General features: G+C 50.4%; 1 protein-coding gene across 1 annotated transcript in view; it reads left to right on the forward strand.

Annotated features, from left to right (window-relative positions):
* The window catches only part of MDGA1 (MAM domain containing glycosylphosphatidylinositol anchor 1), a 195,964-nt gene extending 172,930 nt beyond the window's left edge, over positions 1-23,034 (forward strand). Inside the window, exons 15-17 of the mRNA XM_026649667.1 lie at positions 18,862-18,992; positions 20,694-20,802; positions 22,753-23,034. Of these exons, the coding sequence (XP_026505452.1) occupies positions 18,862-18,992; positions 20,694-20,802; positions 22,753-22,844 (332 nt within the window). The 3' untranslated portion in view covers positions 22,845-23,034. The remainder of the gene's footprint in view (positions 1-18,861; positions 18,993-20,693; positions 20,803-22,752) is intronic.
* The last annotated feature ends 4,506 nt before the right edge of the window (positions 23,035-27,540 follow it).

Here is a 27,540-nt window from a genome sequence, read left to right on the forward strand (position 1 = left end):
GTAGCTAATCTCCCCCATTAAGGACACACTGTGTTCCCTACAGAAGGCTCTGTGGTTAAATCTTGATTTCCAGTCCGTATTCCTTGCTCTAAGAACAGTTTTGCTTGCACGATCAGGGGATCAAGTGGGACCAGGCCCCGCAGCTTTAGTACTGCTGAAGGGTACCAAATGGATGTCCCCTGAGGCTGAAGTCATCCAGCCACAGAGCAAGTCCAGCCCAGTCAGGGTTCCAGCTCTCCGGTTCATTCAGTCGTTGGCCTCTTCACTAGGACCTGTTGTGCCAAATGAGGAACTGGACTGAGACCTCCCACCCAGCCATGCTTCACACCCTACAATCTGATGACTTAACCACTGCACATCTGAGCCACTTTTCTTTCACTCTCCCTAAGCTGTCCATTCCCCACGTGCACCGCGCACACTAGTGTTTATATCTTGGCCAGCACAGCTGTACCAGACCCAGTGCTAGCACAGGCCCATCGCACCAGTGCCAGCCTGTGTCCCTTTTGCATGGCCAGAAAAACGTCAGCAGGCCCAGGGCCAGCATGCATATGAGTCCCAGCCTCTCCCGGCAGCTGGCCCTCCACCACGGCACCATGCAGCCCTCTGCCACCATGGAAAGAAGCGGTGTAAAAGTCAACATTTATTTCTTTTTAATAACTAGTTTATTACCTTTTATTCTTCCCCCACCACCACCACCACCACGACCATGACTTGGAAGCTGCTTTACTCTCACAATTTGACTATAAAATATCCATAGCCATCCAGGCAAATCGTCCCTGGGAGAGTTCCCAGCCACTGCTCGTTTATAATAGATATGACGAAAGAGAGAAACCGAATACAAATGTAGCGTTTGTAGCCAGGGTATAAAATATTCAGTGACTAACAGAGCAGGGCAATGTTGAATGTGTCTCAGCTGAGGCGAGAGCTGAATGGAGGGGAGCTCTCTGGAGGCCCTTCCCATTCCCCTTGAGTTATTTGGCTGTTGCTTCTTCCACACACACACCCTCAGAATTAGGGTTCCCAGTATCCTGTGACTTTGAGATGCTCCAAGGAACCTAGAGGTGGGGGATCCCCTTTCTACAATGCAGGGCGGCAGAGCATCTTGTTTGCAGTAGAAGGAAATCTAGAAAACAATTGTCCTTAGCCCTTCTTTGGTGTGTCTCATTCAAGGATCCCTTTACATTTCACTTCACCCACATGAATGAATGAATTCACACACCCCATGAGGGGGCTCAGTACCATTAACCCTATTTAACAACAGAGGAAGCTGAGACCCAGAGAAGAGTCTTGCCCAAAGTATCACCATAAGTCAGTGCCACAGCTGGGAATAGAACCTGTGAGTTCCCCACTTTAACCATTACACTAAGCTCCCTCCTTGCAGGATACTAGCATAAGAGATTAATTGCTGGAGCTGCAACAGTGTCTCTTACCATGACTACTCATATCAAGATTCACAGCTATTTATCTATGGTGCTTCTTGCCGTAGTAGTAGTTGGGCTTCTGATCAATGCTGTGCAAATGATCCGCTGTTCCAGGGCAGCACCACGTCTTCTCCCCTGCCAGACACACCCACACACACAGAGCTTGCAGTGGAGATCGGGATGCCTCCTTCAGTTACTCGTGTTGTCGGTTGCAGTCCCAGATGGTGAATGGTTTGGGGTCTCTCAGATCAGGGGATTTGGCTCCTCTCTGACATAGCGCCTTAATATGTGTGGCCACCATGCTAGGTGGCTTCATTAGCACAATCAAGCGCCCAGACTCCAGCCCAGAATGCTTCCTCTCTCATAAAGCAGTAACTGTGCACAAATTGGAGGTACGTGGGCTGAATAGCCAGTCATGTGACTACTTTCATCCAATCAGTGAAAGGGATTTTTTCCCCTGCCTGCAGATTCATGATGTCACTGCTAGCCTGGGTCAAAATGTTCAGGTTTTTTGACATTTACTACCAGTACTAGTTGCTGCCATGTGAGGTCTGCATCCAGGCTCATGGTGGGATGTGGCCCCAGAGAGGGAGGGTGGGAACTACCCCTTCTCCTGTCCTATCCCGAAGTTCAGGGAACAGGTTTATTATCTTGGGTCTGTCCAACATCTCTCAAACTCAGCTGATGAGTATTAAAGGCGCTGTTATTCCAATCCACCTCTGACTGTGATCCTGTCTGGTCACCAAGTTAAATGGGGTCTGGCCTGGCCATTAGCTGGATGGGATGCCTCCAAGGGAAACATGAAGTGATGCTGGTGATTCAGCCGGAGATGTTCTTTTTGAGTCCGTACTGAAACCGGTACGGGGATGAGGGGCAGAGAGGTACCTAGGTAGACAGAGGTGCCAGCTTTCAGATGAAACAGAGGCCCTGATATTTGCAGATATTAATGATCACAGGGCACTCGTCACAAAATTCAGGATGTTAGCCTCCAGGCTCCTGACCAGCCTGCAGGGTGGGTAAATCCATCCTGTAGACCTGTATGTTCATCTCTTCCTGTGTTGGAGTAGTGTTACTGAACACTGTTAAAAACAGCTGCTACTTTCCACCCTGCAGGTGGCTGCTTGTTAGTAGTGGGTGAAGGGGGTCCCACTCTATAACACATCGTTTATAAAACATGTTGAATTGCCTCCAGAGGGCACAGCACTGTATCATGTAAGATTATGTCATTGAGCTGAAGTAGAGGAGGCATATTTCTCCAAATGGCATGATTCACATCCCTCGAGGCTCTTGGGAAATAAGTTGCAATAGGAGCTGAGTGAACAATTTGTAATGAATAATTTATTCAATACATTTAACCCTTTTTTTGTTCACGAATCATCCCTAAATAGGCTCTGGCTTTTCCTGATTTGTTTGTTGTTCAAAATGTATTTGACTATTTTATGCAAACAAATATCAGGTCATGGGTTGTTTGCTGTGGGCGAGGAGCATTCAGTCCTCAGCTATACTTCAATGTACTCTGATAGCAGCTGTTTGCTTGTTCATTTTTATTTTTTTGGAAGTTGCTCAAATGCCATCATGAGGAGCAGGGTTATAAATACCTGGCAAGATAACCAGATATTTGTACTGTGTTGTTCAGACTCTCTTGACTGAATACATAGGGGCTGACCCAAAGCTCATTGAAGTCAATATGAGTTTTTCTGTGGATTTCAATGAGTTTTGAATTCGGACCATAGATTATTAAGGCCAGGAGGGACCAATAGATCATCTTGTCTGACCTTCTTTATGTCACAGACTGAGAAATCTGGTTACTCCAACTTGAGCCCAATAACTAGTATGTGTCTATCCTCTGATTGGATGAGCTTGATTCTTATTGTTATTTATTTGCATACAGCACCTAAAGTGTGCCTGACACTTCACAGATGTAAAACAAAACTGTCACCTGCCCCGAGAGCTTAGAGTCTAAAAACTAAAGAACACGTCAAGGACAAAGAAAAGATTCACTTGATGTTTAATTCTGTGGCTAAAACCCCTTCTCCCCTCCCCCTTTTTACCATAAATCCATCTGCCCTGACCTGCCCACTCCTCTGTGCTCCCCCACACTGAAAGTGTGTCCCACAGCGTTAAGTTGCCAGTGAAAATACAAAATACACATTCAGCATTTGTATTCTTCAAACATGCTCTCATGTTTGCTTACAATTCACTGTTTGGCAGCATTCCTGCCGGGGAATTCGTTTACAGGAACATCAGTGGGAAATGAATCTTCAACGGGTACAAACAGGCAACGCAGATTCACCTACAGACGCCAGTTATCTGCAGATAACCTTTGGCACTGTTCGCCCACTTCGAGTTGCCATGAAGGGTGTCCCTGTGGGAAGCAGCTTAACCCAGTCACCCCCAGCTGCTCAGAGGAGACCCCACTCTGTCTCCCTCCCCCCATTCTGGTTTAGGATTACAGAACTTTTGCACCAGGTTGAGCAGCTGTTTATAACTGCAGCCCAACCACCTCTCCAGGGCACGAGGTGTTTTCATCAATTATTCAAACCCTGAAATCAAAACTTATCAGGCATTTAAGAGAAATAACGAGAAAGTGGGAGATCTACCTGCACAGCCGCATTCCCCTTACGTATTTCTAGGCCACCTTTCCATTCTCTAAGTGGAGTTTTAATTGCTTCACCACTGCCCAGCAATATAGGTATGTCAATGAAGATTGCATCTATCCTGTAGTTAGTTGGTCCAGGTACCTTTCAGCAGAACAGCCAGATGTGCTAGGGTTCATTCCTGCTGCATCTTCGGAGAACACCAGGTGGATGTCCCCAGTGTATCAAAGTACAATACTGCCTTTTGGCTGCTGAGGCTAAAATCCAGTTATCCTGCCTGTGGCGGGGCGACGACTCACCAGCGCGGCACATCCTGCTGGTCCTCCAGGGATTAGCTCTTTCCAGCCCGGAGCGCCCTCTGTGGGCCGGTGTCTTGCCTGCCACTGACCCCGTGTCCTTCCCATACCCTGGTGCCCTTTGCCTAGGAGTTCTGCCCACCGCAGTACCCCCTCACTCTGGGTCTCCCCTCCCAGGGGAACCCCCAATCCCCTATCCCCACCTTGCCTCTGTGGCTACTGCCAGTCACCATCTAGCCCCCACTCACTGGGGCTGACGGCAGTCTAAACCATGCATCATCGGCAAGGGGGGTTGGGCCAGCTGCCTCTGCCTATTCCTGGGCTGCCCCTCTGCAGCCGTAGTACCCTCTTGAGGGCCCTTAACTCGGCCTGCAGCCTGGGGCTTTGCTAGGCTGGAGCTCCCCAGCTCCCTCTGCCTTTCCCCAGCACTGCTGCACCCTAGATACCCTTCTCAGCTTCCCAGGCAGCCAGGACCTTCTCTTTCTAGGGAGCTAGCATGTGTGTCTGTTTCTGGCCCACAGCCCTCTTATAAGGGCCAGCTGGGCCCTGACTGAACTGACCACAGCTGTGGCTGCTTCCCCAATCAGCCTGGCTCCTCCCCCCCGCAGCCCTCTCTAGGGCTGCTTTATCCCCTTCAGGCAGGAGCAGGGTGACCACCCCGCTACACTGCCTCTTCCAAAAGGCCTTAGGGAGGCACGATTGCGCATTGGGAATTAGCATTTTTTTACATGAAAAATCCTAAAATATATGAACCTGTTGATGCAGGTGCAGCTACCGTCATCGCTTCCAGTCGTGGCTGCTCAGCTAGTAAAAGGCTTTGAGAGGTCGGAGAGGCACCCCAACGTCTGAACCTTTTGAGGTTGCAGGAGCAGGGTGGGAATCCCATCAGAACAGCCAGTTTCCTGCAGAATTTCCGGTCGCAGCCCAGAATGGGAAGGGTCTGTCTTGCTATAATCTGATCCTGGCAGAAAACCAGAAGTAGAACAAATTGGAACATGTTAAAACCTCCTCCCTGGACTGAACCATGAGGCCGCTACCCGCTCCGGCATGCAATCCTTTGGCAAGGCTCACCTCTGATGGGCTACTGAGGGTGGGGAGTGAGTGGGAGAACAGAGAGTGGATTTGGAGCAGCACCGTCAGTTCCACAGCAAAGATAGGTGCTCCCTTCTGCTCCTCTGTCACCTGCACCTGCCAGGGCATTGCACTGAGCCATCCCAGCCGTCTGGCATGCACCAGCTGCTACAGACCTGGGGCCCAGCAACTGCCCTGCACGTGGCCTCTGGTCTTGGGGTTGAGAGACCCCAGTGTGTAAATTGAGCATCAACTGAGTGGCTGGCTCAGTGGCTGAAGGTGAAGGGAGCTGCCACCCACAAAGCAAGGTGGAGTGTGCCAGGAGCTACATGCGATTAGGTGACCCATAGCACAGGCCTAGAGGAACTGGCGGAAGGAGGATGCTGACAGGCAGAGAACGGGCCTGGGCAAATCCTCCCCAGTGAAACGTCAGTGAGTTTCGTCCTGGTCTGTGGTAGGTTCCCAGTTCCATCTCTGCCTGCTCATCAGGGGCTTCAGGAAGCTTTTTATCCTCTGACTCTGTGACTGGAGACCCAGCTAAGGCAGTGCCTGAAAGTGAAGCAGCCAAGCCCCTCTCTGTCTCCAACTGCTCTGCTCCTTTGAACCCTCTGTATCTTAATGAAGCAGACGTCTGTTTCAGCTGGCCTGCGAGCGAGCCCAGCACTGTGCTCTAGCCAAGGGAGCTGAGAACATGAAGGGCGCGAGGGCCTGGCTGTCTCCTATGGCAGAGATGAAAGGGGCGGCTATCAAAGCAGCAAGGGAGGGCTCTGTGTTGCGCTGCACCACCGAGGAGAATTCTCCTGGAGGCAACTGAACAGGTCATGGAACAAACAGCGGGTGAGCAAGCGACTGGCAATCCCGAGAAGGGTCAGCGTTCCCTTTGGCTCTATCCCAGCCTCTTCAGTCTGCAAAGCATGACAACCTCTGAGCACAGGCTCCCTCTTGGCAAGCGGATAGTACTGCCCGTTTCCCCTCATGGCAGAAACAGCCCCAACATCTCTCCTCTCTGCTAGTATCCAGTACTTCTGGGACCTCCCGGTGCAGAGGTGCAACACACAGGAACAATCAAAGTGGGGGAGAAGATAAACCTTTCAGAACCCTCCAGAGGGCCTGGTTCTAGAACTAGGCAAAGCTTCCAGTGGGGGAGAGGGAAGAGCTCCTGTGATTTCTGAACCAGATCACCCATTGTGGAGAAAGTGGGAAGTGTCTGTATTTGTTTTATGAAGCAATGTGTGACTCTATTTACCCACTCACGTTGTGGTGTTACCCACTGGGTGTGGAGGAGTAAGAGATGGGTGTTGGTCATGTAGGCAGTCTGGGTTGGTATGAATGAACTCTCAGGGGCTGTCAGCGATGAATGGAGTTGCCTTGGAGATATAATGGAAGACCAATGATTGGCCATTAACTGGTTTCAGAGTAGCAGGCGTGTTAGTCTGTATCCGCAAAAAGAACAGGAGTACTTGTGGCACCTTAGAGACTAACAAATTACAAACATTGAATCTATCTCCCCTTGTAAGTATTCTCACACTTGCTTCTTATCAAACTGTCTGTACTGAGCTATCTTGATTATCACTTCAAAAGTTTTTTTTCTCTTACTTAATTGGCCTCTCAGAGTTGGTAAGACAACTCCCACCTGTTCATGCTCTCTGTATGTGTGTGTATATATATCTCCTCAATATATGTTTCACTCTATATGCATCCGAAGAAGTGGGTTGTAGCCCACAAAAGCTTATGCTCTAATAAATTTGTTAGTCTCTAAGGTGCCACAAGTACTCCTGTTCTTTTGGCCATTAACTGTTAACAACTGACAGCCAGGGGAAGGAGAACATGTGGAAGCTGCGTCATTTGAACTGGAAATAAATATCTCAGGTGTGAGCAGACTGGAATAGGAATTCTGTACTGCCCAGTGCAGGAGAAGATTGGATCCAGGACTGATGGGCAAAGCAAGGCAGTTTGACTGTAAGCCTGGAGTTTGCATCCCAGGCCAGGGCAAAGAGGGAGCTGCCTAACTGGAAAAGCAGAATCTAGCAAGTTAGGTGAGATCCTAAAATACTGTACTCCAGTTGACTAATCAATAGCAGTGGCAAAGGCTAGCTGCCCTGTGTCCAAACCAGCCCGGTTCCTGCTCGCTGCTGCCCATGCTACTGCAGTGACCCTACCCTTTTCAGAGCACTAGGTAGATGAGAGAGCTAGTGTGAGTACAGTATGTCTACATGAGCGGGGAGTCGCATCCCCAGCTCCATGGGTAAAAGTAGCCTAAGGGTGAAGAGAAAACCAAAGTAGTGCCTACCAGTAGCTGGTGTTCTGGCCAGCTACCCTGTACAAGGTGTGAAAGCTGAGCTCCACATTGGTTCGATGGCAGTGCCATTGGAGAGACATTTTAGCCCCAAGGAAAGGCGGCTGGCTGGGTAATAAATGCAGATCAGAACTGGAGTCTGGGATGCAAATCTCCACCCTGTGAATCTTCTCAGGGGCCCTACAGAAATTCCTGCAGAACCCACCGGGACTGGGTATACTCTCTATCCGTGTGGGGATCTAGCAGATGGTGCTGGTAGCCAGCCCCACTCCTCCAGCATTCACCATACGTGCCCTGCAAAGGGTGTTTTGAAATGATTTCTCTTCCTCCCCCATGCCCACCTTCACCACGGTGCAGTAATTGAGAACACAAGCCTGGTGCTGATCGCTTTCCATTGTTAGTGACATACAAAGGTGCAGCACAGTGTGCCTCTCTGGTGGCACTCAGAGTGAAATGAAGGCAGCGGTGTTTATTTCAGTGTGTACACTACATGTAGGCACATCTGAACTAAACAGACTCACTAGGTCGCTTTGAATCTCACACTGGCTCTATAGCGTTGCAGACTAAAACATGGGCCCCTGTCTGGCCTTTTTGATGGATGGGTCTCTTGGTGGATTGGACATATGATATAGCACCTATGTATAGCGGAAAGCCATGTTTAAGGAACAGGTCTATTAGCAAGGTCCAAAATACCATGGTAGGGTGATCGTGAGTCCTGTTGAGTAGGGATGCTGTCTCCCAGTACGCTCAGTACTAAAAGAACAACAGCGCTGCAGTTGGGACCCAGTCCCGAGGCTGCCGTCAGCTGATTGGAAGCATCTAGGGGGAGCTGGTGTGAATGGGGTCCATAAGGAAATAAGAAGTCCAACCAGAGACACAACCTGCCTGTGTCAGCACAGAGCAGCCCACAGAGAAGGTAAGGAGAAGCTCAGCTCATCATGACATTGAGATCATAGGGCAAATGCGAGACCTTAGTGCAAATGTAGGGGCAAAGACTGGAGTGACCTGCGGGCCCTGATCTTCAATTCCTTACCATAGGGGAAGGAAGCACCTCCAACTCGCCAAGGATAGAGGCTAGTCCTATTGAGAGATGTAGAGAGCAGGTACCGTCTCCACAGACGCCAGCCGAGCTACAGAGCTGTAATCAAGGCTCTCCCAGCCCTTCCTCGCACTGCTTGGGGGAATGCAGGTGTTTGAAGACTCATTCAGTTCAAGTTGCTCTTTATTTTCCGCACTGCTGGGCTGTAAATAATCAAGTGTCCAGCTGAGAGAGTGGCTGGCTCTGTCCTCCTCTCTTGCCTTCCTTATCCCTGTCAGGGAGGGGAGCTCCAGGAGAGACTGATGGACTCATAAGCCCAAATGACTGTTCTGAGGGCATCCAAGGATGGGACCGAGCTGGTGACAGGAAATGGGAATCTGCTATCAAGGCAGATTTAGTTCCCACTACACCCAGTCCGTTTGAGCTTTGTAAATTGGCTGACTGACTCCCCATGTGTGTGAGGTAGCAGGGAGGCTGAGTGCAGGGCATCAGCTTAGGTTGGGATTTGCAGTTAGTCAGCCTGTCCTGTGGGGGACTTGCATACCCCAAATCCTCTCTCTCTCCCCCTTTGCCCTGATTATCCTCTGTTTACACATGAGAAGACTGAGGCAGGGAGAGGGGAAAGTGACTTAACCAAGGTCCCACAGTAAATCAAAAGCAGACCTGGAAATAGAACCCAGGAGTCCTGACTCCCTGTTCTTTAACCACTAGACCATGTCCCCTCCCACTTTTTTGTTTTGTCTGTGTTTTCAGTGGGCCTCTCTCTTTAAACACAGCAGTAAATATTCTTAGTTTAAAATTACACAATTTAAAAATCCCTTGAGTCAAATCCTGTCGGTCTCACCCAGGAAGGAGTCTTACTGACATCAGACAAGGTTCATGGGCATTTTGCATGATCGACTGCAGCATTTTGTCTGTTATTTTTAGCACAATTGATAAATGCCTCGTGTCGTTCATTTCTCTATGCTGGAGTACACACAGCGCCTACCCCTAATTACAGCTTCCATAGAATGAGCCAGATTCCCCCACGTGTAGCTCAATTACAAGTCCACTGATGTCAAATTGCAGCAGGGATGAAGTTGGCCTGGGGGGTGAGGTGGGGGAAGAGACACTCCCATGCATATGGGCACATACAACTCTGTTTTCCCTTTGCACATTTCTGCCCCAGGAAGATGTAGCCCACAGTGAGACTGTACAGATTTGAACCCTGCCAAGCTTTGTCCCTTCCTTCTGGCAGATACTCGATTGGGTATTTTTAATCCCTGGCAAAACCCAACAAAATTGCCTCTACCAGGGCACAAGTAACTGATTTTTCACAGGTTTGCCATGGAGGGAACATTGCCAATTTAAACATATCATGTTGCCATTTACACTGCATTAGATACTGATTTAGAAAATCATGGCAATAGCAAGAAGGGAAATCTGGTCCTACCACCTGAGCTAAAGGAAAATCTTCCTTGCTCGCTAGCAGTATAGGTCCTATGACACACCGCTGAGCAGTTCTGATTGCATTCCACAGAGGGCAGTGGTGTGTATACACACTAGCCAGTTCATTACAATATGTACCTATCACATGAGGTTAACTAGGGTTACCATACGTCTGTATTTTCCCAGACGTGTCCGGCTTTTTAGTTGTTAAATCGCTGTCAGGGAGGAATTTTTAAAGATCTAAAAATGTCTGGGAAAATATGGACCTATGGTAACCCTACCATGAAAGTGATGCGGGGGGGGCGGAGGCCGACGGGGGGGGCCGGGCAGGGGCAGCAGGGGGCGCTGGCCGGGGGCTGGGTTCACTCCTGGCCCGGCGTTGCGGCAATGAGCAGGAAGCTGCAGCCCGGCCTTTATCAGCGGCCGGCAGGCGGGGCTGGGCCCCGGGCCCTGTGCTCTGGCTCTATGGGTGGCCGGGGGCAGTGGTTGTAGGCGCCTCCCGGCAGGGCCAGGAAACAGCAGCAGCAGCACGGCCTCTCCTGCCCCATGTCGGGCTACGCTCCCCGCCTGCCCCTGCTGCTGTGGAGGCTGCCGCTGCCCTGGGCTCGGGCCTCCCGGCTCCCCCGGAACAGCACCTGGTTCCTGCTGCTCTCAGCCTGCTCCCCCAGCCGAGCCCAGCCCCTTGCGTCTCCTCCACGGCGGCGCCCCCTGCTCCGCGTCCTCCCGGGTGGCTGCAGTGGCAGCGGCCGGGGAGCCCGAGAGGAGGAGCGGCCCCCGGGCAAGCCAGGGAGACTCCGAGGTGAAGAGGCTGCTGGCCCTGGCGCTGCCCGAGCGCTGGAGACTGACAGGTACCTGCCCCTGTGCCATCCTGGCACCGCCTGCCCCCCAGCCCAGTAAGTGTTACCTGCCCCACCAGCCTCAGGGTCCTGCCCCATACTGTCAGCCACCCCAATCTCACTGTGACACCAGCACCCCTTGGCAAAGGGCCCCCTGATCTTCACAAACAGCTGTCACCGCAGGCCTGACAAACTCACTGCACCCCACACGTGTCTTACAGGGCACTTACCCACAAAGAGGAACGTGGAAGGGATCTACACAAGGCTGGTAACTTGTCAAGAGTGAGAATCTTTGTGAGACGTGTGCATGGGTAATATTGAAGGAATAATGTATTTACCTTAAAAGTCTGCTTTATAGACTTGGAGTAGAAATTAGTCAGGAGGGGATAATGGCCCTTTGGGGCAAGGGGGATTTGAAACCCTGCCTAACCTGGCTGGTGATGCAATGCAAGGCTCAATTGTTTAGCTTTGCATAGTAGTAAGACTTTGAATGGGACACCATCAGAGGCAATGGCAAACAATTGAAACGCTTTAAAGGTAAAAAAGAAACATTACAACAAGCCTGGGGTTTGCTCTGTGTGCAAATAGAAACAAAGGCTGTTTTCAGTACAACACAGAGGAGGGAGTAGCACTCTGTATCCTTTCACTGAGGAAACCCCTTGTGAAACAGGGCTGCTTTCATGAATGTTTGGATCCTGGTGTTTGGGAAACCAGCCAACTCTGCAAACAGACTGAACTTTGTGGGAAGAGGAGGAACCTACTTTGAGATAAGAAAGATGACTCTTGATAAGTGTAGGCCCAGGTTTGCGTTTTATGATTTTGTAATCATTTGTTTCCATCACTCTTGTTTCTAGTTAAATCCTCATTCTTAAATAAACTTTCTTTTGTTCGGGCGGCGAGCCAGCAGCAGGCGGGGGGTGTGTGTGTGAAAAGGCCAGTGGTGGGCAGCAGGAGTTGAAGAGGCGAGCTGCGAGGGAGCCACCAGCGGGTGGGTGGGCGGGCGTGAGGAGGCAAGAAGCGGCGAGCCAGCAGCAGGCGAGGGTTCTCGGGGCAGGCATGGGGGTTTCTGGCCGGGGAGTGAGGAGGTGAGTGGCGGGTGGGAGGAGGCGAGCAGTGGGTGGGGGACTGAGGAAGGATGCAGCAAGCCAGCGGCGGGCCAGGGGGTGAGGAGGAGTGCAGTGATGGGGCCGAGCAGGGAGGGGGCGAGACCTGGGGCGGAGCGTGGGAGGAACAGGGGTGGACTGTGGGCGGGGCCAACACCCCCTGTGGAGTGTCCTCCTTTTTGAACGTTCAAATATGGTAACCCTAGGTTAACTCATTAATGCATGCAAAATGCTTGGAGATCCATATTTTTTCTCTGACTGACTATAGACTGTGGTAGCACTTTCCCACATGTAGCCAGCACTCAGTTGCACCAGTATTCATTAGCTACTGAGCCTGCCCTCTGTAAAATTGCTGAGTCTCACTATGCAGAAGGGTCTCGTTTGCAATGAGCTCTTGAGTCTGGTGTGAGTGATCCAACAGATAGGACTAGGGCTCGAGAGAGCTTGGATGGAATCCCATCTACTAAAATAGGAGTGAACCGAAGCGTTGAGCAAGCAGGATTGGGAGGCTGTTGAGAGCCTGTAATTGTGTTTATTACACATATGTTGCTATACAAAGCATCATTAGAGACAATGGAAGAGTAAATACCTCTTATCATGGCACAGAGACAAATTACATTCCTATAAATTACAGCTCAGTGCAGCTTGATAGTATTTCTCTCCCTCCATCACCAATATGATCGTTTTCCCCACTCTGTGTCTCACCTCTGAGTGGTAACTTTCCGCCACAGCACCATAATTGAGAACACAAGCCTGCCGCTGATTGCTTTTCATTATCATTCATTTAAATGAGAGAGAGAAAGGCCTGTATTTGTTCCCGGGATTATGAACAGTAATAGGTTCCTTTTGAGGGCTTTAGCTTGCTCCAGGGATTTGCCTGCTCTGAGCTTTGGGCTTGCTTTATGATCAGCTGTGTTAAAATAAACAACCGTGCCCGGAATCAGAGGCCTGGTTACAGGAGGAAGGGCTTCATCTGTCTGGGCTGGGTCAGGGTCTGTGGCCCTCGTGTTAGGCTTACAGTTGGCTCTACAAAGCTGTAGTGTGTCTGTCTCTACCCTGTACATCTACCGCATGGTAGATCACTCCCTTATTTACATCTCTGTTTATCTAACCTAGAATCCAAACCCCTTTTGAATTTCTGAGGTGGTTTTTGGATTTGAATCCCCAGACCTGATTGGTTTGAAGTTGGACCCAAGTCTAATTTCTGGCTGCAGTCTGGATGCAGCCGAAATCGCCTGTGAACAGCTGATCTCATGAGATTTCCATCTTTTGGGGCTGGAATATTACAGGAACATCTGTTCTGAGTTTCAGCACCATTGAATCCGAAACTGTACCCCCGCCTACAGCTAATCCGGGTCTGTGCTGTGATCCCAAACACCACCTGGCTTCACGCTCCACTCCATCAAGCTAGGGATACAGTATTATGCATACTACTCTGTGGGTATCTCTCCACTCGCCATACTGTCCTCCTTTTCCTAGCCAGACCTCATCTCTCAGTTACTTTGCTTCCTTCCAGCCATACTTTTTAGATCTATAATCCCTTTGGTCAGTATGTTAGTCTCGCTGTACGACTCTGTGTTGCCTAAAAGCACTGTGGAAAATGCCACACTGCGGCTTAAGCTGCCATTGTTCCCAGGGTTGAGCCTGTCCTCGGGTGCTGTGCCCGCCTCCGTTCCCTGGCTCACTGGCCCACCCTTGCCAGCTGTTCCTAACTTTTGTTGCCGTTCCGACAGAGTGAAGTTTCTATCCCATGGCAACGGAAATAAGACCTTTTCATCCTGCAAGCAGGTAACATTTAGCAGCATCCCCTTGGGTTACTGTATCTGGCATCCCAGCTGGTGCTCTTTTGTGTACACGCCACTCTTCTGAAATGCCAGCTCTGGGCTTAAAGGAGCCAGCAGAAGGCACAGCTTACTCGCGCAGTAATTGATTCCTCCTCACTTATTACAGGCCTTTATTTTCCCCTCTGATTAGAAAAGATGAAATGATACAGATAACAAATAAAATACCAAGATCGCTCCATTGGAGGGTGATACCAATGAGACTGGCAGTGCCCAGGGATTTCCTCTGTGTCGCTCTGTCACTATGGGCTCCGACCTGCTGCAGAACTCTAGCAACAGACACCTGGCCTCCCCTTATCTGTGTATCACTAGCAGGTGTTTTGAGGAAAGGGCAAACAGCAGTCAGATGGGGAGGAGGTGGGGGAATGAAAAGAGGCAACAAAACTACCAGTAAGGATGTGGATTTCTAAATGAGAAACTGTACATCACCGTAAAATAAATGCAGGTTGGAGGATCGATTGCAGATACAGCTGGTCAAGAATTTTTTCGGCAAAACATTTTTTGCTGAAAAATGCTGATTCATTGAGACCAAGACAATTTGTGAACCAGGGTCAGAGTCAGCGAAGCACTCGACTCAATGCATTTTTGGTAACAAAAATAATTTTGAGCTTGTTGAACCAGAAGGTTTGGGGGTTTTGAGTTGAAACAACTTTTTGTTTGGAACTATTAGTAAATCTACACTTTAAAAAAAGGGAAAATGTCAGAATCAAAACAACCTTTCAAAATTATCTAAATGTTTTGATCTGAATCAAAAACCTTTTCAGATTTTCTGTTTGTGAAAGTTTTCGAGATTTCAACTTTGCATCTCAGTTTGAGATGGGAAAATGTCAAAAATTCTCATAGAATAGGAAAAATGTTTCCTGCCCTGCCCTAACTGCAGGCAGCCATCCTGCACTGGCCCGCAGGGAATGAATGGAACACATTTGCCCATCTCTGATGGCTGTGAGCTGAGGACTGGAGGCATCTCCCAGTTAGATTTTTCTCCTATGTGGAGCCATTGGAAAGTCAGTATAATTACTACTCTCCCACTCACTAGCATCTTCCATCCAAGGATCACAAAGCATTTGTAAAGTATTATTTAATCCTCATAATCCTCCTCTGTGAAGTGAGTTAATATCATCATCCCCATTTCACAGATGGGAAAACTGAAGCACAGAGCGAGTAACTTGCTCAAGCTCACACAGCAAGTCATAGAAGGATAGAGCTGGGAATGGAACCCAGGAGTCCTGATTCCCTGTCCTATGCTGTAACCACCAGCGTATCCTTCCTTACCCCAGGAACTGTACAGTGTCTGCTACTGGGGAATGCCCACCTGGAGCTGTTAGGCAGCCTTCATAAACAACTGGTTCGACATGCAACCTCTGTTCTAGGAGAGGAACATTTGGTCCCCTTACAAGCATAAGGTGTTTGGCTTGACCTGAACCCATCTGAAGTATTTATCAGGGGGTTGAAAATTATGCAGGGAGCAAGGAGGATTAGCAGGGATGAGAGAAGGCTCCTGTTACACAGAGGTGCGTAGTCACCAGAGCTGCATGTGGTCATTGGTCAGGACTTTGTGGATCTCAGCTGGGTCCTGCTCGCAGAGTTTGTTTTCAGAGGAATATCCTAGAAAGCATGAGGCCATGCACCATGGGCTCCATTGATCACATCCAGCACTCGGGGCAAGATCAGCCTGGATCATGACACAGGGCCCTCTCCTGGTGCCTTCCTGGTGCTAGGCAGAAGCTTGTTGGCATTAGGCCACATATGTTCACAGCCCATCTGCTGGGGTGGCATAGAGCAGGCCTGCCTTTGCTGATCTTCAGGCTGGCTGGGATCTACCTTCTCAGCCTGTTGTTCCATCTCTTCGAGTAAGCTGGGGTCTGGTCTGGGAAGAAAGAATCTTCAGTCCCCCACAATCCCAGCAGAGGGCGTCTGTGTGTGTCATGCCACCATGCTGCCCCAGCAGAAGATGAGGGGTGGGGTGGAGCAGGAGGCACCACTGTCATCCCAGTGAAGCTCCACCATGCCACCTATCTTCCCAGCTAAGTATTCCCAGCTGTTACACTGGAATGGAAGCTGTACTGCTTTTTATAGCCCAGGACCAACAATACCAGATGGTCCCATCTGGAGGCTAGAGCCAAGGGTTTATTGCCAAGAGGAGGTACTCCCGTCACGAGGCATTTAAGCTAGGCTGGACCTGGAGAGCATTAAGGAAACAAACCAGCACTGACAGAGTGAAGGAATGGACTCTAAGGCCTCATAAATCTTCCAAATCTTTCATTTCTATGGCTCTGACCCAGATCAAGAGCTGGCGTAAGTAGCTGCCACCCTGTTGATTTCAAAGGGCTTGCACTCTTTTTGCCATGTCTGAACATGGCCCTATGAATCCATCAGAGTAGCGAGCAGAAAGCCATAGTCACCGAGACCAGCAAGGGGAATGTCTTTCCAGGCACGCTCAGAGAGGCAGCGTGGGTTAGTAATTAGAGCACGGGGCTAGGAGTCAGCAGACCTGGGTTCTCTTTGCAGCTCTAACACTGATTTGTAACTTAATCTTGAGCAAGTGACTTAGCTTCTCTGTGACTCAGTTTCCTCCTCTGTAGACTGGGGCTAGTGATATTGATCCACCTCGCAGGGGTGTTGTGAGGCTTCATTGATGTTTGTAAAGTGCTCTGAGATCCTCACCTGGGAAGTGTGTATTAATTATTATTATATTTCATTTATTTATTTATTTATTCGTTTATTTTTATTTTATTAGTATTATTATTTGTTGGGCAAAAGGTAAGAGCCTTGCTCCTTTTCCCCTGTTACTGCAGAGCAGAGGCCTGGAGTTGACAGTCAGGGGTTGTGCTCTGGATTGGTTTGGTCCTTGATCAGGAGTTCACAGTCAGTGCATAGCTGGCACCAATTCACATTCCAGATGCTCCTCTTAGTCTCTTTCCGTTTTGCCTTCTCTTTTTTTCCTAGGGCACCAAAGTCCATTTACTGAACGATTTGTCCCACCTCTGGCTGCTCAGCCAGGCTCTTGCATGGCAGATCCTAGCGTCAGTCACTGAATGAGGTTAGAATAGTGGATGGCTGTTTTTAATCCTCGCTCACTGGCAGCTTCATGCTAATTCTCTCCTCTCTCTGCACCTCTCACCTTCCCAGCTCTGGTGGCTGTAATTAGCTGCGCTCAACATAGTCTCATTGACATTGATCTATGGGGTTATTTAGTTCCTGCTTGGACCATCAATTCACCCTACGGCCTCAATGAGATTCAAGCTTCATTCTTCTTCAATCAGACATTCCTTCACTGGGAGTTTCTGAGGCCAGTGGGCAGGGAGGACATAAGGACGCCCGTGGCTAAAAGCTGTCTTTTGCTAAAGACTCCCACAGTGACTTCCCTCATTCCAGGCTCCGTGTTTCCACGGAGGAGAGCCCGGGTTCACTTATCTCCGTCTTCCCGAGGTCACGCGACGCCGGCTGACCTCTCCAGAGAGCGATGTGCTGTGTCACGTCACCTCGGCTCGTGGTGTCAATCCAAGTGCAAAATGGGCACCTCCGGGGAAAGGATCTGCTCTTACCATTCACAGGATTTTTTTCCCCTCGCTTGTTCAAATTCACCTCCTAGGAATCAGAGTTGGAATGTTAGGTCAGCCGATCCATCCTGCCTCCTCACCAGTCCTGGCTTAAACCCAAGGTGATGTTTGAATAACTCCAGACATGGGGTTTCCTTTCCTTCTCTTTGGAGACTATTCCACAGTCTTGTGTCTCACCATGTTGGGAACTTTTTCTTGCTGTTCAGCTTGTTTGGTTTAATCCCATAACTCCTACTACCAGTCCCTTGGACCTCCCTGAGCAATCCCTCTTCCCCATTAATGCTGACACCCTTTGGCCATTTCTAGGCAATCTCTCTCCCTTCCCCATTAGTGTATGTCTACACTGCACCTGGGAACTATCCTCCCAGCCTAAGTAGACAGATTTGCACAGTTTTGCTAAAAACAGCAGCATCGCTATTGTGGCTCAGTCTCCCAGGCCCACCCAACCTCTGGGTCTGAGCTCAGGTGGGTAGCTCACATCTTTACTGGAGCTGCAACATCCATGCTGCTATTTTTAGCGCACTCACTCAAGCCAAGCTAGTCTGTGTCTGTCTACCTGGGCTGGGAGGCTTCCTCCCGGCTGCAGTGCCACTGTGCCCGTAGTGGTGTGTGAACCAAGTTACAGATATTTCATGCTTTTAACCTTTCCTTGTGAGTCAGCCACTCCGAGTCTAAACATTTCATCATCTTGATTACACGTCCCTGAACATCCTCCAACTTATTGATAGCTTTCTGACAGTGCAGCCCCCCGATGGGGTCCTTCCACAACCAGAGAGAGACAGACATCTGCTGTTGCATGCCAGCCTACCTCTGAGACTTGGATGCCACATATGAAATGCTCCTAGGTGCAGAGTGACCAGAGCTGTATGGAAAGGGACTGCTCCCTCCCTGCCCTGTGACTGATGCCTCTGAGAGTGAAGTACCCAGGTCAGAACACAGCAGCCCAGTCGCAGTCGGACCAGAGGCACATAGAGCGAGGGTATTATCGCCTCCCTGCTCTCAGATATGACACCTCTGGGTGTGGAGGCCACAAACACGCTGGCTTTTTATTTTTTTAGTCATGGAAGATCAGCAGTGGCTTCAGCCCAGCCCTTCAGTGCGGGGGCTGGAGATGCCACGGTTCTATTCAAGACCTCCCTGGTCCCCATCCCCTTCTGTCCTTTTGCTCTAGGAGCATAGTCCTGCCCCGGGTGGTCTCTGTGGCCCAGATCTTCAAAGATATAGGCAACTAACCCTTGTTGAAATCATTGAGCAGCTCTGTTGGGCCATTGACATAGGGTCCTTAATGCCCCAGTTTCAGCAGGACTCTCTGGGACACCTGCAAGCTGATGGAGCCTGACCCAGGCCTCCAGTGTCCAGTTTCTTTCTTGCAGGCTCCTTGAATCTTCTGGTTCGTGTGCAGAACAAACGGGCTATTGACACCCAAGTCTGGTCGCTCAGCGAGAACAAAGGAAACGAGTGGAAACAAGCACACGTCCCCATCAGCCCTCCAGGACCCTTTCAGGTAAACAGGCGCTAGAGCTGCCCCCCGCCCCTCGGGTGCATGCTATGCGCAGGAAGAGCCATCACCAGAACAGCCCTGCAGTTACGCGTTCCCTAACAGGGAACGGACACAGGGTATGTATGGTACACGGGAGGGCACAGGGCAGTTCCCCACTCCCAAGCTTGTGGGGAGGGAGTGTACTAAAAGTCACAGCCAGTTTCAGGGAGGAAGGAGAATGGGGTTTCATGCCTCTGCAAACCTCTTGCCTAATTCCATCGTGCACAAGCACAGATTTGTTACTATCAATCTGCGGTTGAGGCGAGCACTGGCCTGGGAACTGGTCTGATACTGCAGGGTTGTTTGTGAATGCTGGGTCTGTGCACTGGGCTGTTACTGTAGCACTTGTGAGCTTGTTGTTGGGGGCAGGGTTGTGAGCTCTGGAGCCATGCACACTAGTTTCTTGTTGTAGGGTTGCTTGTGAGCACTGGGCTTGGCACTCTTTTGGGGCTTGTGAGTGCAGGGTTGTGCACCCATTAGTTGTTGTAGGGTGCTTAATGCAATGCCCTGCATGCTGGGTTGGTTTGTAGGGTTCCTTGTGAGTGCTGAGTCTGTGTGCACTGATTTGTTGTATAGGCGTGAAGTGCCTATACTTTGGGGTGCTATAAAATCACAAATAAGAGTCTGAGTGCAGCACGGTGCTGAGTGGCAAGCAGGCTGTGTGAGCTCTGTCCAGGTAGGTGTAAAAAATCAGGGCAGGGGGTAGGGGGTAATAGGTAATATAAGAAAAAAAAACAAAATTGGGACTGTCCCTATAAAATCTGGACATGTGGTCACCCTATCTCCAGGGTAGCTGGGCAGGGACTATATTGGCCATGCAGGACTAGTAGAGGTGGGGGGGAAGAGGGGACGAGCCAGAAGCTGGGTTTTACCCCTCTCCTCAGTGAGTGAGAGCTGGCACCAATTGTGTCCCCCTGCCACCAGCAGGTAGTGATTGAGTCTCTGCCCCTGGGCTGCTGGCAGAGTTTGGTAACCATGGGAACAGAAGAGGGAGCTCAGGCTGATGAATGACAGGCTCTGAGAAGGAAGGAGCCAGTCTCTCCATGATTCCCGACCAGGGTGGGGGGTATAGGGAGGGGAGCCCTACAGCCCCCAAATGGAGATGCAGGTGATGCCCCAGAGGTGGAGTGGGAATCGCTGTCTCCTATCTGTGAGGAACAGGGGCTGCCCCAGTTCAACTTACTCCCACCCAAGTGCTTTGGTGACACTAGGTCCCTCACTGGCCTGCCCAAGGGCACTCAGGGGAGTGACCCTCTGTGCAGTGCAGGCATGGCAGGTGATAAGCACAAGGAACCCCACGCTCAGGCAGCCGGGGGGTTGGAGTGGGAGAAGAGCCCCCTGGGGAACAGCCAAGGGGCTGTGGGGGAGTGACCAGAGGGCTGGGAGAGCAACAAATCCTGCTCAGGGGGCTCAGCCGGAGGGCAGCCAAGTGGCTGTAGGGAACAGAGATTGTTCAGGGGGGTGACCAGTGGGCTACAGGAGCCTGGAACCCTGGGCTGGGGATGGAACCCCCTCACGGTCATGGCACCTGTGCTGGGCAGTTGGCGTCTGTGGACGTGTCAACCTGTGTCCTACCTGTTCTGTATACATGGGCCTGGCCTGTCAGTGAGGCCATTCCCTGCCTCGGGGCAGCCCCCCTCACTGTTCAGTGTCTCTGATCCGCAGATCATCTTTGAAGGCGTCCGCGGCACAAGCTATGAGGGGGACATTGCCATTGACGATGTCACTCTGAAAAGGGGAGACTGCCCAAGGAAGTCGATTGGCCCAAATAAAGGTGAGTGCGTGAGCAGGCTTGAGTATGCGTGTGAGTGGGCACCTGGGGGGCAGCTAGAGGAAGAATGAGTGTGGGGGGATCTGATGCATTGATATGAGCATGTATCGGTGAACAGAGAGGGAGCACGTGTAAGTATAAGTACACGGTGTGTGTCACTGGGTGAGTGTTAGCGGGATGTTTGTGTCTGTGGTGTTTTTACGTCAGTGTTGCTTGGTGTGGGTGGGTTGGTGTGGGCGCTGGGGAGGTGGGTGGTGTGTTGGGTGGGTGTTGGTTGTCAATGGGGTCTGTGTGGGTGTTTGAGTTGAGGGTATGTTGGTTGGGTTTGTGTAGGGTGGGTGTTGGATGTTAGTTGGGTCTGAGTGAATGCTGGTGCAATGGGAGTATGTAGAGTTGGGTGTCTGGTATGTTGTGGGGTGTTGGATATCAGCTAGATCTGTGTGGGTTTTGGGAGGATTGTTAGATGTCAGTTGGGTCTGTGTAGGTGTTTGTGTTGGGTGGACAGTGTGTAGGGTAGGTGTTGGTTGGGTGTAAGGGAGGTTGTGTTGGATGGGTGGCATGTAGGGTGTCAGTTGGGTGTGGGGGAGGTTGCTTTGGGTGGGTGGTGTGTAGGGTGGCTGTTGGATGTCTGTTGGGTCTGTGGGGGAGGGTTGAGTTGGAGGGTGTGGAGGGTTTTATGGGGAAGTATTTGGCTTACTGCTCAGTGTATGATGACACATTATTAAAGCAAAGCCTTCCAACAGGAAAGGGGAGGAGTGTTTAGGTGCCTGATCGGATAAAACCCGGATAGGGTAGGACATTGCTGTTCGGTTGCTCCAGAACCTTTAACTCCTGAACTGGCAATTAACAGTCCAGGGTCAACGTGACCTTAAAGAATGAACCAGAATCCATATGGATGGTGTTGCTGGACCTGCTAACTGGTCAGAAGCCTGCAACTGGGCACTGAACTCTGTATTACTATGCCAAGCTCTGGCCAGGGTATTGGGCAGTTGCAAGATCACTATTTCTGGAGAGGCTTATGAGGCATCACAGATCCTGTACCAGTGGAGCTGGCTAACACTAGTCATTTGAGTAGCCTTGGAAAGAGGGTAGATCTTCTTTGAGCTTTTAAGGCTCAAGTCCTCCAATGAGGGACAGACTGCATCAGAACTGAGGGTGCCAGCTAACCCGAGAACCCTAGAATTTCAGGATTGGACAGAAGTAGCTGTATTGGGGCCTGTTTAGTCCACCTCTGAGGCCCAGGCAGGACTGTTCCCTAGAGTATACGCTGGAGTTGCTTGTTCAGTCTCATTCTAAATGTCCTTAGCAATGTGCCTTTTCCCTGGGGAAACAGTTCCCCAGCCTAATGAATGTTATGGTCAGGAAATGTGTTCTGATATTCAGCCTACGTTTTACTTGGCTTCGTTTCACCATCCCACGCTGAACAATCTCTCTCGTTCCTTAGGAAATGCACCTTTCACATACATGTAGGTGGATCTCAGATCACCCTCAGTCATTGTTTTGGCAAGAAAGATTTAGTTCTTTCATCTTCACTCAGAAATAAACCCCTCTAGCCCCATGATCATTTGTGGTCCTCTTCGCTAAGCCTCTCCAGTTTGACAATATCTTCCTGACATGAGAGGTGTCTAAAGAGGGACCCTTCCCTCCTGGCTGTAGGATGTGAAGCCATGGCTGTACTATAATAGCCAGTTTCATGCCACATTGCACTGGGAAAGAGGGACGTTGGTTTTTCCTTGACTTCTGTCCCTGAGCATGAATGCTGGTGTCCCACGAGCTTAGTCCCAGCTACGGTCTCAACTGGATCCCCAAGAAAGAGGGTGGGACAGCAGGTATCCAGTGTATGTGGAGCTTGCAATTTCCTATGGTGCCAGCTGGCACTGACATTGGTTGACTTGCTCTACAGGGTATGTCTGTTTTCCATAACCAATCTCTTTCTCTCTCTCTGGCCTGCAGCAGTCGCCCTTCCAGGGAGCGGCGTCCCAACCCTGCACAGGTCTTCTCTCGGTGGGCCACTGACTTTTTTCCTTTATGTGCTGCTCAGATGATGGCAAGCGAGCGTTCCTGTCTTCTGGCCAAGACATTCCTGCTCCTTTCCTACTCAGCCACCTCTGCTCCTCTTCCTCCCCCTCCTCACTGGCACACCAAAGTGTCCATACGTTACCAAAGACTGACAAGCATGACCACACAAAGGGATCTGCTCAGAACCTGGTGGATTCCTCAAGAAAGTCATAATGTCTAAAAAAATAAAAATAAAAAACAGAAAATAAGAGAGAGAGAGAGAGAGAGGAAGGAAGGAAGAAAACAATCACACAAGAAGGAATGAAGAAAAATGGGAATGACAAAAATGTAAAGAACAAATGAAGGAGGAAACTCCCCCTCCCCGTGTTTCCTTGGGAACATCTGACAGGACTTCCTCAGGGAAGTGGGAACTTTGTTTTAAACAAAAAAATATATATATTAAAGCACAAATTTCTACCAGAACTGTTACCTTCTTTACTGCAGAGCCCACAGCTTAGGAGACAGTGTACCGCAGCGCTCCCCTTTTGGCTCTCCGTGTTCCACCTTTATCCTGCTGGCTCTGGCTACTGTGTACCAGCTGCAGCGCCCCTACGGTAACATCCCACCTGCCTCCATTTGGGGCAGCTCACCTCCCGCGTGCTGGTTGGCCATAGACTCTCACCCCATGCTGCATGTGCTTCAGTGTCTCCATCCACATCTTCCAGACTTCCATGTGTTCAATTGTCTATGTGTGATTTGCTTTAATCCACACCGCACTCCTTCCCCCACTCGCTGTGTCCTCCTGCCGCACCCAAAGAAGACAACAGCGGAGTGGACCCATCATCTGGATTGTACTGAGTGGTGGAAAAACCCTGGGTTGATCCAGCTGCAGCACCGGCCACCGAACGCTCCCAGGTGCTTCTCTCTCTGCGTCTCTCACTTCCCACCACTGGGTGCACAAACTCTGATGATGGAGCCGAGGCTGCAAACAAAAGCTTCTCAGTGGGATGGAGCTGGCAGGGTGGTGACATGCGGACAGCACTTGTCAGTCAGTGGACATTGGAGTGGGAGCTGCAGCAGCCTTGGGGCGAGGATCTCCTCTCAGATTTTTTTGGCTAACTAACTTACTTCTTTCTTCATTCCATTTTTAGCCTTCCCCGCCCCAAACTCCTATTTCCTTTCAGACTGTGGGGAGAGGCATGGATTTGCACCCTTTACACTTCCCCACCCCAAAGCACAGGCCTCTCCTAGTCTCCAACCCCTGTGCCCTCTGAATGGATCTGAAATTGCAGCTGCTGCCTTGAGCTCCAAGGACTTGTGGGTTCCCAGGATGTATTAGCCACAAGGGAGGTGCAGGGGGGCAGCTGGGTTCCCTTCACCAGAGTAACAATCAGAGGAACCAGGAGATGGAATGGGCACTAAAGCTCCTGGATGACTGGGCAGAGCAGGTGGCTGGATCCCAAAGAGGGGATCATTCTGGTTTTCACTTCTGTTGGCTGCTGGGGAAGAGGGGGCAGATAGGGAGAAAGTTGGGATTTCTTCTTCATGGAGTTCATGCTGCCACCATGAAGGAATAAAGCCAATGTCTCAGGAGAGTTGCCTCTTGGCTCTGACCCTGTTCCAGCCAGATCCATCCTGCTCCCTACCGCAGCCATGGCTTGGCCTGGGGGTGACATGGTGTGTAGGCATCTGCTGTACCAGGTGAACTAAGGAGCAAGGTCTCCCATAGGCTAGCCAAGTAGGACCCATGTTGACCTTGTTACAGCTGGAAACAGCTCTAGGCCTATCTTGCTCTCACCCCTCCCACCGAAGAATAATGTTAGCTGTACCTGTGGGGGGGAAGAGGGGGGAGTGCGTCATTGCATGCTGGGAAGATTCAGTGAGGTGACACTCTTTCCTCTGAGGCACACCCAGTCTGCTTGCTACTCCAAGGGCACAGAAGAGGTACACTGACCTGTCTCAGGTGTAGAGTCACCAGCACACATGCCCTCACCCCACCCTCTCTGATGACTTTATCATAAATTTAGGCTTCTCTGGACAATAGCGTGTAGCTAAATCAACTCAGTGTATCACCTGCCCAACACCTTCTGCGATGCTTGGCTTCCCAAAATGTCTGAGGCCTGGCTTCCCCCTCACACCCAGTGGGGAGGCCTGTGTTCAGTGCTCTACCTTACTGTCCAAGAGACCCATCTTCCAGTGCTGGATCCAACCGCTCACTCCCCAGGCCGCTGGGAGATGGCATCTTGAGTCATTCTGCAGTGACCCTCGTGGCCAGTGTAGGAGGTGTGCTGATGGGCTCCAAAGGGAGTCCCATCCAGTCATCCTGAGCCAAAAAAAGAGTGCTGGGATGTTGGGCTGAGGCAATCCTTCACAGAGGACTTCCCAAAAGATATCGAAGGGTCCAGCCACAGGGTTCCAAAACTCCAATTGATGATTTTCCTGCTCTCCAGGACTGAGAACTCTGCCCTCTTCATCTGCTTAATCCCTCCACCTCCATCTCCTAATCCCAGATCTTAGTCTCAGTGAACATTTAGCAAGGGAATGTGGTACCTTTGCCATTGGCCAGGTATTGCAGTGGGACCCTTGCAGGATAACCTCTCCCCACTGCCAGCAGACACCGAGAAATGCAACCAACCAGCCCCCAGCTTTTTAGAAAATCTCCTTCAAGTCTATGCCCTGGAATGTGGTCTCGCCAGGAAGCAGCTTTCTTTCCTCCTTGTATGCTTTCCAAGGGGTCTGATCTCAATCCTTGGAGGAGAGCTGGTGCTTTCCACAGGCAGCACAGGGGCCTGGGCGTTTAGTCCTGTCTAATGATTTGGGTCAGCTGCCAGAGTTCCCTATCATGTTGCAGTGGGCCTTGGGATGGGGTGGAGTATGTTCCCTTCCAAAAGAGCTAGCCATGAGAGCCCATATTTCCTTCTCGATGTGGGGGTGGGGAGGAGGCAGGTCATGAATTTGCACCTTTTGAAGTTTTTTGGGAATGTGGGGAGAGCTCTTGTGATTACGTTCCCCTGAGAAGGAACAAGAGGCATGCTGCAGAGCTGGCAGGGGAGGTGGAGGAGAGAGATCAAGGTCTTGAGCAAGAATTATCCCTGAGCAGAGGCAGGTGAGAATGGACTGATTCTAAAAAGGAAAACCTGTGACCCCTATGTCCCTGCTCTGCTGCAGCATCTGGCCCATTCACCACACACACAGGAATGTGCCAGAGCCACTGAGCTGACCCACCACGCTCAGGGTCACAGTCCAGTCCATGGTATTGGGGCTGGAGAGCAGCGTAGATTTTCCCTTAGCAGGGCCGGCTCCAGCTTTTTTGCCGCCTCAAGTGGCGAAGAGAGGGGAAAAAAAGCCTTGATTGGCGGCACTTCGGCGGGTGCTCTACCGCGCCGCTTCATTCTTTGGCAGCAATTCAGCGGCCGGTCCTTCCCTCCGAGAGGGACTGAGGGACCCGCCGCCGAAGACCCGGACGTGCCGCCCCTTTCCATTGGCCGCCCCAAGCACCTGCTTCCTGCGATGGTGCCTGGAGCTGGCCCTGTCCCTTAGACAGCAATTGCCTTCTCCAGCCATTGGGCTCAAATGATCACTGCTTTTTGGCCAATTTGCCCTTGTATAAATCTCAGGGAGCCCCCGTTCATCCCTCCCTTCCCCTTTATCTGTGGCTTGAAAGCAGCTGGTGTTGTGTTTACTGGAGATTCATTAACCCAAGTGCCTCAGCTTGTCAGACATATTAAGGATGAAAGGAAGGAATTCATTGCACTGTCAGCAGCGCTGAGTGTGCCGAGCAGAGGAAGGAGCCAGTTCAGCAGCCAGGATGCCTCGCTTCAGGGGGATGGAGACTACACATGTGAGTGGGAACATGCTGTTATTCCTTAGAGGCCTGGCCACCTTGGACGGGGACCTCACAAGCTAAGCTGGGTTGTGTTATGTGGTGTTAAATAGAGGGGAGACTCCCAGGAAACGCTAGGTACTGCAGGAAATAGTATTTGTGGTTAGGGGTCAGTACTAACCCCAGCCTCTGCACTGTGCTTTCAGATGAGGTCTAAAACTATATTCTGCACCCCGCGTCATTAAAGATCCCCTGGCACTTTACACTGGTGTTAAACCCAGTGTTCTGGGCAAATTATAATCCTTACATTTCATTACAGTGTGCTTCCTTCAGTTTCTGATGCAGTTTCAATTAGATACATTAGCCTTCACTTCCTGACCTTTACTGTTGTTGTATGACTGGTAAGTAGCTGCTTTGTTCCACTCTAGAGGTGGCTGCATTTCAGATTACTACTCGCTATAGTTTGGCAATCCCTGCAGGAGAAAAGGTGCTATATCTATGTAAGTGACTGTGTTTATTTATAGGGAGCTCTTTGGTAGGTAGTTGTAGAGATGAAGTAGGGCAATTGCTATGTGGGTGTAATCCAATGTATGTTCAGCCCTTTTTTTCTGTACATGAAACAAAATGTGTGTGCACAGGCATAGATTGCAGGTATCAGATGTGTAGTGAGCGATATTGTATAGTTAGGCTTGCAAAGGAACTTTTATTTGAAACCTCTCTGCAGTCGCTCATTGCATTCTGAAAAAATATTTCTTTTTTTATTATAATTCCCCACATTGGAGTAACAGCCCCAGTCACAGGTCACCAACCCAGGATTTTCAGCTATGCAAGCGGGCATTACCACTGCTTGCAGTACAGGTGCAACTTCTTTAGCTGATGCAGTAGTAGACTTTTATCCTTTTATATGGCTCAGCCACTAG

Source organism: Terrapene carolina, unplaced genomic scaffold, assembly GCF_002925995.2.
Source record: "Terrapene carolina triunguis isolate 2854851 unplaced genomic scaffold, T_m_triunguis-2.0 Scaffold85, whole genome shotgun sequence".
In the NCBI taxonomy this organism is placed as follows: Eukaryota; Metazoa; Chordata; order Testudines; family Emydidae; genus Terrapene; species Terrapene triunguis.